The sequence below is a fragment of the Lathyrus oleraceus genome, chromosome 7, assembly GCF_024323335.1.
Source record: "Lathyrus oleraceus cultivar Zhongwan6 chromosome 7, CAAS_Psat_ZW6_1.0, whole genome shotgun sequence".
Taxonomy (NCBI): domain Eukaryota; kingdom Viridiplantae; phylum Streptophyta; class Magnoliopsida; order Fabales; family Fabaceae; genus Lathyrus; species Lathyrus oleraceus.
Window position 1 is genome coordinate 93,414,783 of NC_066585.1, and position 18,749 is coordinate 93,433,531.

Here is an 18,749-nt window from a genome sequence, read left to right on the forward strand (position 1 = left end):
TTCAGGCTTGGATCCTCCAACACTTCCCACACATCTCCGACTGAGTGAGTGTACCGACTTACTCTGAGGATATGCTGTGTGCTACTGCATTTTCCCCGTTCAGAGGGAACCAGGCGATTGAGTCGTTCAAAGTGTATCTTGACCGCTTGGTTGTTAAGGACATGCATTTCAACAACTATGTTGATCACGTGAGACACATACATTTGACGAGATGGTGCTATACTTTGGATGGTTGGTATGCTGATCATATCTCACTGCTCCGCATCTGCCCGAGCGCGTCATGCGGTAGTTCGGCTACACTTTGATCATTCTTAGACACTCCGTTGTATTTGCTCCTCCTGCTTTGACACATAGACAAATGGATGACATGTTTGATGATTATGAGAGTCATTTGGTACTGGAGGAGGCAAGTATCATAGCCCCAAGCTACTAGAGCTACGTAGACGGGTACATTAGGTGATTCTTTAGGATGTCACATCCGTATATGGTGCAAGCTGCTCCAGGAGACCCACCTAGGCCAGCTCATCATGAGATACTAGAGGAGGAGCAAACATAGTTAGATCCTCCTGAGGATATCGTCGCAATGTGGAGATTGTGCAAGTAGGCATTGACAGAGATATCTTCCCTGATGGGTCTGATGTTAGACAGGTCTTAGATGCCATCATGACAGAGGCATGGGGGACATTGATGTATCAGAGACAGCGCCGGAGGACGGGTGGATTAATGACCGAGGAGTTCAAGAAGGGCGAGGAGCCAGAGGAGGCAGAGACGATGTAGTCTGACATACACAGTAGTGTATTAGTATATAATACTAGTACTATGAATTATATTTTATTTTGACATCATGTTATTTTATCGTTGTTCTCGATTTTTTTTATCATTTATTGGTGTTTTATTTATATGACATTTTTGAACCATATGGATTTATGTAACGTCATTATTTATATATCGATTAGATGGTTTAAATCTCGTCACATAATATAATAATATAATATAATAATATAATATGATTCTAGAAAGTTAACTTACAATATGTGGATATATTTACAAATTATATTTGTACAAAGTTATAAACAAACCGAAAAGAATTACAGTAAAATTATTTTTTATCCTTTTTAATCTAAAATTCAAAAGCTACTGTAATTTTAGAACATGCAAAAAGAAAAGAGAGAAAAACAATGACATCAACCATCTATCTGCCATAAATATTATTTCAAGCCTTCAAAATTTTCTACATACTCTAAAAAAATTCAAAATGACATGTAATCTATCCTCACTAATTATTTCCTTACTAATCACATGCATAATTCTATATAAATGTAATAAAAATCAATACAAACCCAATCAAAAGACCTTTAACCATATAAGCTCCCCCTCTAAGCATGGTTCCACCACTATAAATTTGGATAGGAAACACACAATTTCCATTTGAAGGTGATGGATCTTTTTTAACAATAGTAGCCAGTCCATCAAATTTACATGCCTCAACACTTTGTTCATTATTTTGAAAGAATTGATTAAAAGCATACGAAGCATTACCAACGGCACTCAAATCTGCACAAGAACAACCAGGACCTAAGCTCGTACAATCACCCAAAGAACACGCATAGCTCACTGCAGGAACAACCGAACTCATGTTCTTTATGTCCTTATCCAGAACACACCATTGTTGTTCTAAATAACGAATTCCTTTTGCTCCAACAAGCATTTTATCGTGATCCTTTCCAGAAAGATCGATAGGAAATTTAGGTTTTCCATCGTAACTGAAAATTCCCCAATGACGCTCAAAGTTTCCGGGCGCAACACTTTTGGTATTCTCATCAAGGAGAGAAAATAAATACGCTATCATTGGTTCTGGACGAAGCGGAGAACCTTTTTTACTTGCCCATTTCTTGAGAAAACCGCTGTAAAATCTTTTTGCATTGTTTTTATTGGCATGTTTATTACCGTCTGTAGGCCAACCAATTTCACCAATCATGATTGAAACTTTAGGATGACCAGCTTTTTTTAATGCCCAAACAAGTGTGTCAAGGTTTGCATCAAACACATTAGTATACTGGTTGTTGTCGTCGGTAATTGTTCTACTTGGACTATCAAAGAATGCGTAGTCTTTAGGAAAATCATCATTTTGGTATAGACTTAAGAAAGGGTATATGTTCACTAAAAATGGTGAGTTATTTTCATCAAGAAATTTCACTATTTGTTTCATAACATCATAAATGTCTTTCCGAAAATGTCCGCCGGATGGTTTATCGGTACTCGTGTCGTATACATCGGCATTTAACGCAGATGTCACTTTGATTTTGCCTCCTAAACCAGCACTATTAAGTGCTTTTTGAATGTTTTCCATTGCTGGAAATGTTGTCTTTAAAAAGGATCCATTGTAAGCCTTCAAAAAGGCTTCATTGCCAACTGATACATATCTACAATAATTCACAACGTAATGATAAGATTGTTATGATTGATGATTTAGATTATATGAATTTGTATCCTCTCCGGTCTCATGATTAAAATGATGATTTGTTCTAAAGAAAAATTACCTGATATTGACTCCTCCATCATGCAGATGTTTGGAGACATTATTTTTAACCCAATCTTCTGCTTCATCTATGTCGCCAGATATTTTTGTTAATTGATCATTAGGAATTCCAACCATAACTTCAATATCTGTGCCAGAAAAAGCACTTAAAATCCAAGGATCTGTGTCGAAAATCTTAACCTTTTTAATTGCATTGTCCTTAAGCATGTTCACCACAATGCGAGGATCAATTGGATTAGTCGATAGTAAACCCCAATTAACACCAATATCTTGAATTGTTTCTGGACCATGTTGTTGGCAATCAGCCATAACAAGAATCATGCAAAATGCACATATGATAAACTTGACTCGAGCCATGGTAAGTGAAAGTAACAACAAAGGATAAAAGGATTCATTAGTGAGTGGAAATATTGTATTGTTATTATTAAGATTGAATGATCAGTAATATCCAAACTAAAATTAGGTGTTTAGTTTTATACAATGGCTAAATAGAGCATTTAAATAACATTGGTTCTTAACTTGCCTCTCTAACACATTTTCTAATAATAGTTATTACATGTATCTATACCTTAATAACTCCTTTATTAATTTGAAATTAAACTATTTTTCTACTTAATTACACATAAAAAGACAATAAATAAGTCGTGTTGGTTCTTTAAAAAAATACAATATTATTAAGTCACATATAAAATTCTGGGTTGGAACCTGATATGTTAGATATTTTGTTTTTTGTTTAAATAGTCTTTTGATCTCCGTAAGTTGACGAGTTTTTGATTTTGATCCTTTTAATTTATTTATTTCGGTATGAATCTGTATATATCACTTTGTGTTGGTTTTAGTCCCTAAAAGTAAAATGCGCGGAAAACTTGCAGATTTTTCTGCGGATTTTGACTTTAGAGACTAAAACCAACACAAAAAAATGAGATATAGGGATTCAGACAAAAAAAAATAAAAAATTACAGGACCAAAACCAAAAACTCGCAAACTTATAGCAACTAACGGACTATTTTAGCTTATTTTTTTTTAGTAATTAACATCACTTTATTTTTGAAAAACATATATAAAGTTATAATATGTTATTCTTATTTAATGCATCATCTTTGAAGGGATCATCAGTGTCATCTTCATTGTAGCTCAACTTAAGAATCCATATTAATATAACATAACTAAAAACTTTATATTCTTTTCTATTTATTTAAATTTATTTTTTAATTAAATATTACAAATAAAATATATCAAGTTGAGTTTCAATTTACTAGTGTATTTCGAGATCACCTTGTGCGTGAAAGGAGAATAAAAAACTCCATTAAAGAGGAAAGAACAATCTCAATATATTGATTAAATAAAAAGGTTATATAAAATCTACAAAGTGATGGGTGTAAGCCATTACTTATATCAGCTATAATTGGTTAGAACTGAACAACTAACTTCTAACAACCTAACTGAACGTAGTTAAGCTAAAAACAGTTAGTTACTAATGATAATTTCAAGCAAAATTGAGTTAACTTGACTAGCAAGTTATCTCAATGTTCTTCACTATCCCTTTACATTCAACATCCCCCCTAAAGCTGGAATAGATATCAGACATTCCAAGCTTGTTTTGTAGATTGATAAAGGGGCCTATGTGCAAGGATTTGTCATAATGTCAGCTACTTGTTCTTTTGATGCGATTGGCAGCAAATGGATTATCCCAGATTGAACCTTATCTCTAACCATATGGCAGTTAATCTCTACGTATTTAGTTCTCTCATAAAAAATAGGATTTACTGTTATATGAAGAGTTGACTTGTTATCACATTAGATCAAGATTGGAGAATCATGCTCTATGTGAAAATCTTTCAGCAAATATAAAATTCATTGTCCCTCACATGTTGCTTGGTCCAACGCTTGATATTATGCTTTTGATGAAGATCTAGACACCACTGATTGCTTCTTGCTTTTCCAGCTAATCAATGATTTTCCAAACAAAAAATGTATGCTTGTAGTTGATCTCCCTGTGTCAAGGCATGCTCCCCAATATGAGTCAGAAAACCCTTTGAGTTTGAGATTAGCTGATGAATTAAATAGAAGACCATTTCCCGAGCTACCTTTGAGGTGTCTTAGTACATTGAGTCATGCTAGCATGTGTGCATCTATTGGTGAGCCGAGGAATTGACTTAGTTTACTTACATCATAAGAGATTTCTAGTCTCGAATGAGTCAAGTATAGGAGCTTTCCAATTAATCTCATATACACAGTTGGATCAGATAAACTTGTCCCAGATTCTTTATGTCACTGCAATTGAGGTTGCATATAAGTTTTGCAAGTTTTGGCTCTACTCAAGCATGTGTGTTGCAAAAGGTCAAGAACATACTTTCTTTGGCATAAAGCAATTCCTTATTTGGACCTGCTTACTTCAAAACCAAGAAAATATTTGAGTTCACCTAAATTTTTGATGTTAAATTTGTTATTCAATAGGGTCTTAATATGAGTGATTTAATCCATATCAGTCCCCCCATAAAACCAAATCATCTATATAGACAGGAATTATTGTGAAATGAACACCATTGGACTTAATGTATAAGGAATAATCAGATTTTGACTAAACATAACTTGATTGTATTAAAACTTCAGTAAGCTTAGTGTTCCACTGCCTGCTAGCTTGTTCGTGACCATATAAGGACCTCTGAAGTTTGCACACCATGTCAGGTTGAGGGACATCAAGACCAGTTGGCACCTGCATATATACTTCTTCATGAAAATCACCATGAAGAAAAGTTGTGTTGACATTGATGCGTGCTTTTCGCAAGTATACGAACGCGTCAGAGTAATATAAAAGATTATCGAATCCACAGAGACCAAGTGTCAATCTATCGTTATCTGTTGTTATGATGTTTATCAAAGGCAATCAAAATAGGTGTTTTTGGAGTGTGCAATGAAAAGTAAAGTGTTGAATAAAGATTAATTAATAAAGACAGGGTCGAATGTAATTCACGTAATTAATTGATAATCCAAGTACTTGCTAATAGAGCTACTTATGGGCGGTGTTTCCTACTTTGAAAAGAACTAATTTAACAGGAACTGTCGCTTTCGCGTATTCAGAACCGAGTTGTACTCCCTAATCAAACCCTCTTATTGTCACTTATAAAAAGGCGTACATTGTGTTAGAGTGGTAAACCTATTTTTAAGAAATATAGTATCTTGACTAAGTTGAAAAGTATTATAACCTGGATTTCTTAACCAAAAGAGGTTCTTATGAACCAGACTCTAAACTTATAAACGCGTCCGAAAATAGTTTTAAAATCTCTTTTCTTCTTAATGTTAAAATCTCCTAATGAACTAAACAAAGCGCTTTCGCTGTTTTTGAAATAGTTAAAAACAATTAAGTTTAAAAAGACGTTGGACGGCTTTCGATCTTACCCAACGGAATTGAAGTGCGGGAAAACTTAATTTGAAAGTTAAAATAGCCCTTAAGTGTTTCTACGAACAATTGTACGGATTATCGGTTCAATTATGATCCTTACATTCTAACCTTATAAATTTAGCTAGACATGGTAAAGTAAAAGTGCATTAAAATAAATAAAAGTAGTGCGAGTGCGGAAAGTAAATAATTTAAAGCGAGTGCGAGGAAATAAATAAAGTAAAGCGAGTGCGAGAAATAAATAAAGTAAAAGCGAGTGCGGGAAATAAATAAAGTAAAGCGACTGCGAGGAATAAATAAAGTAAAAGCGAGTGCGGGAAATAAATAAAGTAAAGGCGAGTAATAAAAACTGCTCCAATCGGAGGGCTGAGTAAATTGCAATGCGGAAAAGAAAATGGCGGCAGGATTAACTTCCTTCCAAAGTGCTCCAAACTCGATTACAGACTCTATCACAGACTTGATTACACAATTGTGGTAACACTCCAATGCGAAGCGATTACCACTTTATAAAACTGAATATATGCCTAAGTGAAACAAATTTGCTTCTGAGTTTGCCTCTGTTCTAAGTTTGGATGATTGTAAAAGTGAATTCGCGTTTCTATTTATAGGCAAGTAGAAAGATGGAAATGACTTGGATGCCCTTCAACTTGAAAATAGGAGGGAACCGTTTTTCCTCTTGTGGCGTCCGCCACAAGGCCATGGCGCCCGCCACAAGCACAATATGGGGCGCCTTAGTGGAAGTAGTGGGAAAACGTGGGAGTTGATGGAAGTTGAATTTGACACGTCATGGCTTGGTCTGTGGCGCCCGCCATTGGGTAGGCCATAAGAACAAAATGCTGAATTTTAGGGTTTTTAGCCCTTTTTCGCTCCTTTTCTCGATCGGAGCTCCGATTAAAGTAAAATCCCGAAAACAAAGGAAAACACAGTAATAACACAACAAAATGACAATAAAACAACTAGAATGCATGTGAAATCGAAGTCGAAAATACGTAAATTTCAGTGTTATCAAACTCTCCCACACTTAAACCTTTGTTTGTCCTCAAGCAAAACATTATAAAGCTCGTGAAAGAAAAACTGGTGTAAACGAGTGCTTCAGGTAAAAATTCTAAGTTCAAGTCGGGATGCAGTGATAGGTACTAACTGAGTGAACTAAGGGTATCATGATGACACTAATCCGCAAATACGGACATAAACTTCATTCCTATATTAACCAACCCATATTATCCCACAATACCTAGGCATGTCTCTTCATCTCTTTTTGTGTCCTTTTCATTCAGGCGCAATCACATTAAGCCCGTTATTCGTACATGCTTCGTAGTAGAGTGGCCTGTTAGTGATTATGATCTGAACATGGGATTTCTGGCACATAAATATGTGTAAACCCTTTTATTGGACCCAACTGTAGTTGTGGGGGATCGGATCGTAATCCGCCCTACCGAGTTCAGTGCCAGATACCTCTGAACCAACTAGCAGTGGGTAAGTTTTTCTTTTTCTTTTTTTTCTTTTTCTTTTTGTAGCAATTTTTTACAATTCTTTGGTTTAAATGACTTTGTGAGGGTCACCTATACTGGAGTTACCTTTTTGCTTTCTTTTATTTTTTTGTTTTTCTGGATCATTCACTTATTTGCATCGGTCCCCTACGTAGAGGATGCGTAGGCCGGAGCTGACTGCTAGGATAAACTACTGAGGACTTATACGGAAATGATGATTAAGGCCATGGTATATGGGGTTTCGGGATTGGTTCCTATATTTACGAAGTCTATGGTGCTAAAATAATACTGATGTTTCGCAAAGTTCTCCCAAGTCACCGCATCCTTACTTAAAACATGTCTTTAAAACCTGAAAACTTTCGGAATAACACTGTTTTCTTTTGCGAAAAATTTTGGTGGGGCTAAAGGTATGGGGAGGTAGGATTGTACTAAAGATCTACTGTATTTGGTGACTCGTCAGACTCATGCATTATACTAAAAAGAAAAATAAACAGCTAAAAGGAAATAAACTATCTAAAAACAGTAAAGAAAAAGCGATAAAGGAAAACGAGAAAAGACAATAAAGAAAGGACGATAGAGTCTCCTCCCACACTTAAATCAAACATTGTCCCCAATGTTTCGAAATAAGATAAGGAAGAGTTACCTGGCAACCTATTGCTGACCACTAGTGCCCTCGCCATCCTGAGGTGGACGACGGGATCGGGTACTAGGCTCGATACCCAGTGCCTCCATACAATGCTGATCAGGGTAACGTGTGGGTGCCATAGGGCGCTGATACAAAGCAATGTATCGCTCCCTCTGAGCATTATCTCTATAGGCAACATGCATGTCATCAAAATCCTGCATCCTGTAAAAGTTAAGAAAGTGATCCTGAAAATACAAACCATTCAAATCTTAGTCTCAATGCAAAATATGAAAAAATAAATATAAAATAAATAAATAAATAAATGTGAAAAAGTAAAATGAAAGAAAAACCATGGGTTGCCTCCCACGCAACGCTTGTTTAACGTCAATAGCTTGACGATTAGAATCTATACACCTGTAGTGGGAATTGGTGGATCAATCAGGGTGTGGCTCGAGTAGTATGCTGGAATGTCTCCTCCTTTGTAGAGCTTCAGTCTTTGTCCATTTACAATGAATGGACTACAAGTATCGTTCTTGATTTCTACGGCTCCGGATCTCAGAATCTTGGATACTTCGAAAGGACCAGTCCATCTTGAACGTAGCTTTCCAGGGAAGAGTCGTAACCTAGTGTTGAAAAGGAGAACATAATCGCCTATATTGAAGTTTTTCTTTACTATTCTTTTGTCGTGATAAGCTTTTGTCCTCTCTTTATATATTTTTGCATTCTCGTAGGCAGATTGCCTAAGTTCTTCTAATTTATGAATGTCTAGGATACGCTTTTCTCCAGCAGCTAGGTAGTCTAAATTCAAAGTTCTAATGGCCCAATAGGCCTTATGCTCTAATTCGAACGGTAAGTGACAAGATTTTCCATAAACCAGTTGGTAAGGAGTAGTTCCTATAGGGGTTTTGAAAGCGGTTCTATAGGCCCATAATGCTTCTTGAAGCTTCTGAGACCAGTCTCTCCTAGAAATAGAAACAGTTTTCTCTATGATTTATTTTATCTCCCTATTAGATACTTCTACTTGGCCACTAGTTTGTGGGTGGTACGGTGTTGCTACTCTATGCCTAACTCCATATTTTCTTAAAAGTTTGTCAAATATTCTCGATATAAAGTGTGATCCTCCATTGCTTATGACTAAATGTGGTGTTCCAAATCTAGGGAATATATAGTTTTTAAATAATTTGATTACTACCCTAGTGTCGTTTGTGGGTGCAACTATAGCTTCAATCCACCTAGACACATAGTCTACAGCTACTAAGATATACCTGTTTCCTAAGGATGGTGGGAAAGGTCCCATGAAATCTATACCCCATACGTCAAAGAGTTCTACTTCCTGAATGTTTCTTAGAGGCATTTCATCACGTCTTGAAATGTTTCCAGTGCGTTAGCATCTATCACACTTGACAATGTAAGCATAGACATCACGCCACATGGTAGGCCAGAATAGGCCAGCTTGAAGAATCTTGGCGTATGTCTTAGAGGTGCTTGCATGTCCATCATAGGGTGCAGAATGACAATGTTCGATAATACTATTTACCTCTTCTTCTGGAACGCAACGGCGAAAAATGCCATCTTTACCCCTTTTGAAAAGGAGCGGTTCGTCCCAATAGAAGTTTCTCACATCGTGGAAAAATTTCTTCTTGCGGTGGTAGTCATGATCAGGGGGTACTATATCAGCAACTAGGTAATTAACGAAATCTGCATACCAGGGTACGTTACTTATTGCTAAGGAATTTTAGGGGTGCTCATAAGGATCTAGGTTATTATCTTCAATGGTTTCTACTCTAGCGATTAGTCTATCATAGGCGAAATCATCATTTATGGGTACTAGTTCAGGTTTTAGATGTTCTAGCCTAGAAAAGTGATCAGCTACTACATTTTCAGTGCCTTTTTTATCTCTTATGTCTAAATCAAACTCTTGTAGTAATAGAATCCATCGGAGTAACCTGGGCTTGGCATCTTTTTTACTTAATAGGTAACGAATGGCAGCATGATCGGTGTAAACAATAATTTTTGCTCCTACTAGATAAGATCTAAATTTGTCTATAGCAAAAACTACAGCGAGTAATTCTTTTTCAGTTGTTGCGTAGTTAAGTTGGGCAGCATCTAGGGTTCTACTGGCATAATAAATGGCATCTAATTTTTTATCTTTCCTTTGTCCTAGAACGGCTCCAACTGCATAATCACTAGCATCGCACATTATCTCAAAAGGTTCCGACCAATCGGGTGGTTTCATAATGGGTGCAGATACTAATGCTTGCTTTAAAAGATTAAATGCGTCATTACATTTTTTATCGAAAATGAATTCAGCATCTTTCATTAAAAGTCCGGTTAACGGTTTGGTTATTTTGGAGAAGTCCTTAATAAAACGCCGGTAGAATCCAGCGTGTCCAAGAAAGCTTCGGACTTCTCTGAAGGTTTTTGGTGGTTTTAGGTTTTCTATAACTTCTATTTTAGCTTTATCTACCTCTATACCTTTTTCGGAGACTATATGTCCTAAAATTATTCCTTCGGTTACCATGAAATGACATTTTTCCCAATTTAGCACGAGGTTCACCTCCACGCATCTCTCCAGGATTTTCTCAAGGTTAGCAAGGCAATTGTGGAAATCAAATCCGCAAACCGAGAAATCGTCCATAAACACTTCCATGATACCATCTAGGTAATCTGCAAAGATTAACATCATGCAGCGTTGGAAAGTAGTTGGAGCATTACAGAGGCCGAACGACATTCGTCTGTAGGCAAAAGTTCCATAAGGGCATATAAAGGTAGTTTTTTCTTGATCTTCGGGGTGGATAGGTATTTGGAAGAATCCAGAGTATCCATCTAGATAGCAGAAGTAAGAGTGTCTGGCTAGACGCTCCAACATCTGGTCTATAAATGGTAAAGGGAAATGATCCTTCCTAGTTGCTTTATTTAATTTTCTATAATCTATACACATCCGTCATCCTCCTTCTAAACGTTTTGCTACATGTTCGCCTTTATCGTTTTGCACGACTGTGATGCCTCCCTTTTTAGGTACTACATGCACAGGGCTCACCCACTTACTATCCGAGATCTGGTAGATGATACCTGCCTCAAGTAACTTAAGAACTTCCTTTTTAACAACATCACTCATTATAGGGTTTATTCTTCTCTAATGTTCCCTAGAGGGTTTTGAATCTTCTTCGAGCGAAATCCGATGCATGCATACGGATGGGCTTATACCTTTCAGGTCAGAGATATTATACCCTAAGGCTGAGGGATGTCTTCGTAAAACGTCTAAAAGTTGGTTCGTTTCCTTTTGGCTCAAGGTAGCACTAACTATAACTGGACGATTCATCTTTTCATCGAGGAACTCGTATCTCAGGTTTTTAGGCAGTTCCTTAAGTTCTAAGGTTGGTTTCTTAGGGCATGGCATAGGATCTGGAGTAAGGGATAAACATTCGTAAAGGTTATCATCGATGTAAGGTTCTTTAAAGTCATCATCTTCCTTTATGAGAGTTGATGGTAACTTAATTGTTTTTATAATTTCTTTTTGTTCTAATTCTCTAACACATTCATCAATGATATCTAAGGCATAACACGAGTCTCCCATCACAGGTGCCATAAGAATTTTCGAAAGTATAAATTCTATTTTCTCGTCACCTACCTCAAATGTCAACTTTCCTTTCTTGACATCTATTATGGTTCCTGCAGTCGATAAGAATGGTCTACCTAGAAGGATTGGTATATCATTGTCCTCTTTGATGTCCATGACAACAAAATCAGTAGGGATAAATAACTGACCTATCATAACAGGAACATCTTCTAAAATGCTTATCGGATATTTAACATATCTATTGGCTAACTGAAGTGACATCTTAGTGGGCTGTAATTCTCCTAAGTTTAACCTCTCACAAACCGTTAAAGGCATTAAGCTCTCACACTAGCTCCTAAGTCTAGAAAAGCTTTTTCGATGACATGATTACCCAAAAGGCAAGGAATGGAGAAATTTCCAGGATCTTTATCTTTCTTTGCTAATTTGTCCTCGGAAATAGCATTACATTCCAAAGGCTTCGGATCGTCAAGTCTACGTTTGGTGGTAAGGATGTCCTTGAGAAACTTTGCATAAGAAGGTATTTGGGTGATGGCTTATGTGAAAGGGATTTCTACATGAAATTTTTCTATAACTTTAATAAATTTTTGATACTGTTTATTGATCTGGGTTTGTTTGAGTCTTTGCGGATATGGTATAGGTGGTTTATATGGTGGGGGTGGTACGTAAGTTTTATCTTTAGGTTCTTCTCCTTTTTCTCGACCTTCCTGGTTTTCAGATTCCTCTGGTTCCTTTACTTTGTCTGGGGGTTTGGTACATTCCTTAGAAGTTTTGGGTTCACTCAATCTAGGGTTTGGTGGCTCATCATAAGCGTTCCCACTTCGTAGGGTAATGGCATTGGCTTCTCCTCTCGGATTCTATTGAGGTTGTCCAGGGAATTGTCCTCCAGGTGTAGTCTGAGGGGCTTGGTTTAAAGCTACCTGAGAGATCTAGGTTTCAAGCATCTTGGTATGAGTAACTATTTGGTCAACCTTGGTTCCTAACTGAGTAATCAATTTGTTAACATGAATGTTTTGGTTCATGAACTCCTTGTTTTGTTGGGTTTGAGCGGTGATAAAATTTTCCATAATTTTCTCAAGGCTCGGCTTTGGTGGTACAGGTTGCATAGGTTGATTTGATCTAGGGGCTTGATAACTAGGTCTCGGAGGTGTATTATTTTGGATAGGGTTATTGTTTTTATAGGAGAAGTTCGGGTGATTCCTCCATCCATGGTTATAGGTATTCGAATATGGGTTCCCTTGGGTGTAGTTCACTTGCTCAGAGTGGGTTTCGTTTAATAGACTGCATTCTGCAGATTGGTGTCCTTTGGTTCCACATATCTCACAATCTGACGAAACTGCGGCTACAGTATTCGGGTTTATGCACATATGCTCGACCTTAAGGGCTAATGCGTCCATTTTAGCTTGCATCATGTCTATAGAGCTTAGTTCATGCACTCCTCCTTGGGCTTCCTTCTTCTCAACTGTCGCTCGTTCGACTCCCCATGATTGATGGTTTTGAGCCATATCTTCTATGAGGGCACTAGCTTCAGGATAAGGTTTGTTCATCAGAGCACCGCCTGCGGCAGTGTCGATGGTCATCTTTATGTTGTTATGAAGTCCATTATAGAAGGTTTGAATGATTAACCAATTTTCTAAACCATGATGTGGGCATGCTCGTAACAACTCTTTATATCTCTCCCAAGCTTCGAACAGCGATTCTCCTTGGTTTTGGGTAAATCTAGTTATATGGTTTCGAAGAACGGCGGTTTTACTCGGGGGAAAATATCTAGTAAGAAAAACTCTCCTAAGGTTATCCCAAGTCGTAATGGAATTGGGTGGAAGGGAATCTAACCATGATAGGGCTTTATCTCTGAGGGAAAAAGGGAATAATCTTAAACGTATTGCCTCAGGAGAAGCTCCATTGGTTTTAAAAGTGTCTGCTAATTGAAGAAATATTTTTAAATGCTGGTTAGGGTTCTCGGTAGCGAGACCCGCGAATTGTCTCTGTTGCACTAGTTGCAACAGGGATGGTTTAAGTTCAAAATTATTAGCTGGTATGGTTGGGTTTACTATACTATAACTAGGTTCTTCGTTAGATGGTTGAGCGAAATCTTTAAGAGGTCTTTGGTTTTGATCTTCGGCCATAGCTCTCTTAATTCTATGAAAGAATAAACGTGCGCGAGCGTAACGTTCAGGTTCCGCCAGAGGGTATACTAAGCTTAAACTTCCGGTGCTGCGAGTCCTTCGCATTGACCGGCGGGGAATAGCCTAAGTCTAAATGATATAACAACAGGAAAATGAAATTTGACGATATTGGTCCCCGGCAACGGCGCCAAAAACTTGATGCGTGCTTTTCGCAAGTATACGAACGCGTCAGAGTAATATAAAAGATTATCGAATCCACAGAGACCAAGTGTCAATCTATCGTTATCTGTTGTTATGGTGTTTATCAAAGGCAATCAAAATAGGTGTTTTTGGAGTGTGCAATGAAAAGTAAAATGTTGAATAAAGATTAATTAATAAAGACAGGGTCGAATGTAATTCACGTAATTAATTGATAATCCAAGTACTTGCTAATAGAGCTACTTATGGGCAATGTTTCCTACTTTGAAAATAACTAATTTAGCAGGAACTGTCGCTTTCGCGTATTCAGAACCGAGTTGTACTCCCTAATCAAACCCTCTTATTGTCACTTATAAAAAGGCGCGCATTGCGTTAGAGTGGTAAACATATTTTTAAGAAATATAGTATCTTGACTAAGCTGAAAAGTATTATAACCTGGATTTCTTAACCAAAAGAGGTTCTTATGAACCAGACTCTAAACTTATAAACGCGTCCGAAAATAGTTTTAAAATCTCTTTTCTTCTTAATGTTAAAATCTTCTAATGAACTAAACAAAGCGCTTTCGCTGTTTTTGAAATAGTTAAAAACAATTAAGTTTAAAAAGACGTTGGACGGCTTTCAATCTTACCCAACGGAATTGAAGTGCGGGAAAACTTAATTTGAAAGTTAAAATAGCCCTTAAGTGTTTCTACGAACAATTGTACGGATTATCGGTTCAATTATGATCCTTACATTCTAACCTTATAAATTTAGCTAGACATGGTAAAGTAAAAGTGCATTAAAATAAATAAAAGTAGTGCGAGTGCGGAAAGTAAATAATTTAAAGCGAGTGCGAGGAAATAAATAAAGTAAAGCGAGTGCGAGAAATAAATAAAGTAAAAGCGAGTGCGGGAAATAAATAAAGTAAAGCGACTGCGAGGAATAAATAAAGTAAAAGCGAGTGCGGGAAATAAATAAAGTAAAGGCGAGTAATAAAAACTGCTCCAATCGGAGGGCTGAGTAAATTGCAATGCGGAAAAGAAAATGGCGGCAGGATTAACTTCCTTCCAAAGTGCTCCAAACTCGATTACAGACTCTATCACAGACTTGATTACACAATTGTGGTAACACTCCAATGCGAAGCGATTACCACTTTATAAAACTGAATATATGCCTAAGTGAAACAAATTTGCTTCTGAGTTTGCCTCTGTTCTAAGTTTGGATGATTGTAAAAGTGAATTCGCGTTTCTATTTATAGGCAAGTAGAAAGATGGAAATGACTTGGATGCCCTTCAACTTGAAAAATAGGAGGGAACCGTTTTTCCTCTTGTGGCGCCCGCCACAAGGCCATGGCGCCCGCCACAAGCACAATATGGGGCGCCTTAGTGGAAGTAGTGGGAAAACGTGGGAGTTGATGGAAGTTGAATTTGACACGTCATGGCTTGGTCTGTGGCGCCCGCCATTGGGTAGGCCATAAGAACAAAATGCTGAATTTTAGGGTTTTTAGCCCTTTTTCGCTCCTTTTCTCGATCGGGGCTCCGATTAAAGTAAGATCCTAAAAACAAAGGAAAACACAGTAATAACACAACAAAATGACAATAAAACAACTAGAATGCATGTGAAATCGGAGTCGAAAATACGTAAATTTCAGTGTTATCAGACATTTAACTAAAACAAGGGCCAATTATGAACAACTGATATGGCCGTGAAGACTTTGATGGTTGTCATTTTAACAACTAGACTAAAGGTGTCAAGATAGTCAAAGCCTTCAGTTTGAGTAAAATCTTTAGTTATCAAACATGTCTTTGGGTTTGAAGTTTGAGTTTGAAAACCCATCTGCATCCAATTTCCTTTTTGTGCTTGGGCAAGGAAACAAGTTTCCATGTCTTTGTCCTCATAAGGGTCTGCAATTCAGTTTGAATTGCTCTACTCCAGTTCATATCCTTTACAGCTTCCTCAAAAGATTTTAGTTCAGCCATGGAAAAAGAAAGGTGGAAAATGCAATTCACAATGGAAGGAAATGGAAAAGCAGTAGAAGAAATAGAAGAATATTAGTGAGATTTATGTAAGCAAAGGAAAGAGATGATGAATTATTCACATGTCGATGATACCATGTGAAAGGAGAATAAAAAACTCCAATGAAGAAAGAAAAAAACAATCTCAATATATTGATTGAACAACTAACTTCTAACAACCCAACTGAAAGCAGTTAAGCTAAAAACAGTTTGTTACTAATGATAATTCCAATCATAATTGAGTTAACTTGACTAGCAAGTTATCTTGGTGTTCACTATCCCTTTACATTCAACATTGTGGACTCATTAAAACAAGTATCAAATTCAATGGTTGAATATATGGAATTTTGAAAGTCAAGGGATTATGAATTTTTTTAATCACTTTTAATTTTAAAATTCTAATTTATAAATCAGGCTTTATAAATAGTTTTTATGAAGATAATGCATATAAAAATACTTGGTAATCTAATTTATGAAATATGTTTTATAAATAAAAAATGAAAAAAATTCATATGGTAATATAGTTTTTAAAAACTGTTTTTAAGAAGCAAATAAATAAATATATTTTATTATTTAATTTTTTAAATTTGTTTTAAATTATCTTAAATAATAATAATAATAATAATAATTAAAATGATTTCATTTATATTTTCTTTGAAAATATAAAATTTAAACTAGTATACCATTATATATTTATGTTCTAATAAAATATTTTCAGTATCCTTAACAATTAAATTTATAACCAACATGACTTAGGTATATCATAAGGAGCTCGATTCTTATGAAACAAGACGAATCAATATTTAAATTTTGTCTAAAAAGAAGTATTTATATTTAGTGTCAAACACATCAAATAAAATCTTATATATAAAAATTGTTAAATTATTTAATATTTGGTTCCAAATTTAAGGGTAACTTTATAATTTTATATTTATGTTTATTTATTTATTTATTATTTATTTCACTAATTAATTATCTTATATATAAAAGTTGTTAAGTTACTTAATAATTTGGCGCTAAATTGAGGGTAACTTTGTAATTTTATATTTATGTTAATTTATTTATTTATTATTATTTATTCCACTAATTAATTATTATTATCATATTAACTAGTCTTTTTTGAAAATGAGAAAAACACAAGAAGGGGGTTGGATGTGTTAATTTTTTTCTTTTTTGAAAATCTCTTATCAGATTCTGAACACAATGTCGTGAATCTGAATCACAGTTAAGTGTTTAACAGCGGATTAAAGCAGTTCAGAGGTGCAAAGGAAAGAAAGAGAGACATAAGCAGTTATTCTGGTTCCTTCCACAAATTGATAGTAGTCCAATCTCCTTGCACTTCCAAGGGATTTCACTATGATCAAAATTGGTTACAATTGCTCAAGCACAAAACAAGAGATTTCCAATGCTCAAACACACATGTAAGAAACTTATATTCTGAAGCACACAGACAAGAGACTTCCAATTGCTCAAGCACACGATTAAGAGACTTCTAATGCCCAAGCACACAAGTAAGAGACTTCTAATGCTCAAGCACTTAACAAGATACTCCTCAAACTTTAACTTACAGTTAAGACATTATAAAAAACTACACTTGATATACAATTAGAGGTGTAGACAAAATACATCACAAAAAGACCCTTGAAGACTTAAGAATTTCTAGAATATACAAGTGTCAAGAAATTCTAAGATGAACTTGTGCTTTTTGTTTGACATAATAACAACTATTTTACTATCAACGGTTATATGTAATTCTTCAAGTCTCCAACTCCTTATATAGAGGAGAAAAATAGTCGTTGAAGAGTTTGCACAAGAGAGTCTTTGAGAAGCTTGATTAAGAGACATTGAGATGTTTCTTGATATGGTTAATGTGATTGAAAGCTCATTTGAAATCCCTCTGCTACAAAAGAAATTATATGTTGCATCCCAGCTATCTTTTGTAAATTTTTGCTTAAGTTTTCACGTGATCAGGAAAAGGCAAAATTTCCTCAAAGTCTGATGACCTGTCAGAATCTCCTCGATCCTTGCATTGAATGGGTCTTCAAAGTCTGAATCTCTAGAGTCAGGATCTTTAGAGGCTGACTTTTCATGATCTGGATCTTCAGAGACTGACTTTATTCAGAGTCTAAGTCTTCAGAGTGTGGTCTCCAGCTTCTGATCTTTCACAATCTGGATCTTTAGCTTATCTTTAAATGTCAATTCTCAATACTAGTACTAGGTTTTCTTCAGAAATTTTAGTTTTTGGTCATGCACACTTGAACATTTGTTAGTATACCATATTGTTCTTTAAATATTTTGTTATCATCAAAACCTTAGCGATATGGTACATACCAATTTTGTTCCAATAATCTCCCCCTTTTTGATGATGACAAACACAAGTATTTAAGAAGAATGGTTGTTAATTTAATTAACTAGTTGACTTCATGGTTTGAGGTTTGTAAGCTTCCCCTGAGTCTAATAATCCAAAAGGTGAGGTTTGTGCTTCCCCCTAAGTTCTATCCAGATTAATTAAATTGATCTTAAAGTATACAAAAATTATTCTTAAGAATTTAAGCAAGATAGTTCTTAACTATCAGATTCAATCGCCTAAATACTTATGTATCTACTCCCATTTTTGTCACCAACAAAAAGAATAAAGAATAAAGGAAGTAAAAACAGATACTGAAGAAAAATAATTTTAAACCAAAGAAAAGAGTTGTCATATTGCATAGAAAAATTTCAAAAAGTTAGTAATAAATGATAACAAAGGGTACTAAGCCTAAAGTCTATGGTATTTTCTTCAAAATATCCAAGATGGATT

The 18,749-nt window shown here is 35.7% G+C and overlaps 1 protein-coding gene and 1 non-coding gene across 2 annotated transcripts; one reads left to right on the forward strand and one right to left on the reverse strand.

The window, feature by feature from the left end:
- Positions 1 to 1,309: 1,309 nt before the first annotated feature.
- On the reverse strand, positions 1,310 to 2,896 carry LOC127106360 (glucan endo-1,3-beta-glucosidase 8). Its single transcript, XM_051043659.1, has 2 exons — positions 2,541 to 2,896; positions 1,310 to 2,423 (listed from the first exon to the last, which is right to left on the reverse strand). The coding sequence occupies exons 1-2, from the start codon at positions 2,894 to 2,896 to the stop codon at positions 1,310 to 1,312; spliced, it is 1,470 nt and encodes a 489-aa protein (XP_050899616.1).
- Positions 2,897 to 13,266: 10,370 nt separating this feature from the next.
- LOC127108761 (small nucleolar RNA R71) lies at positions 13,267 to 13,373 on the forward strand. The gene has a single exon (XR_007796274.1). It is a non-coding gene; the product is annotated as a small nucleolar RNA R71 (small nucleolar RNA).
- The last annotated feature ends 5,376 nt before the right edge of the window (positions 13,374 to 18,749 follow it).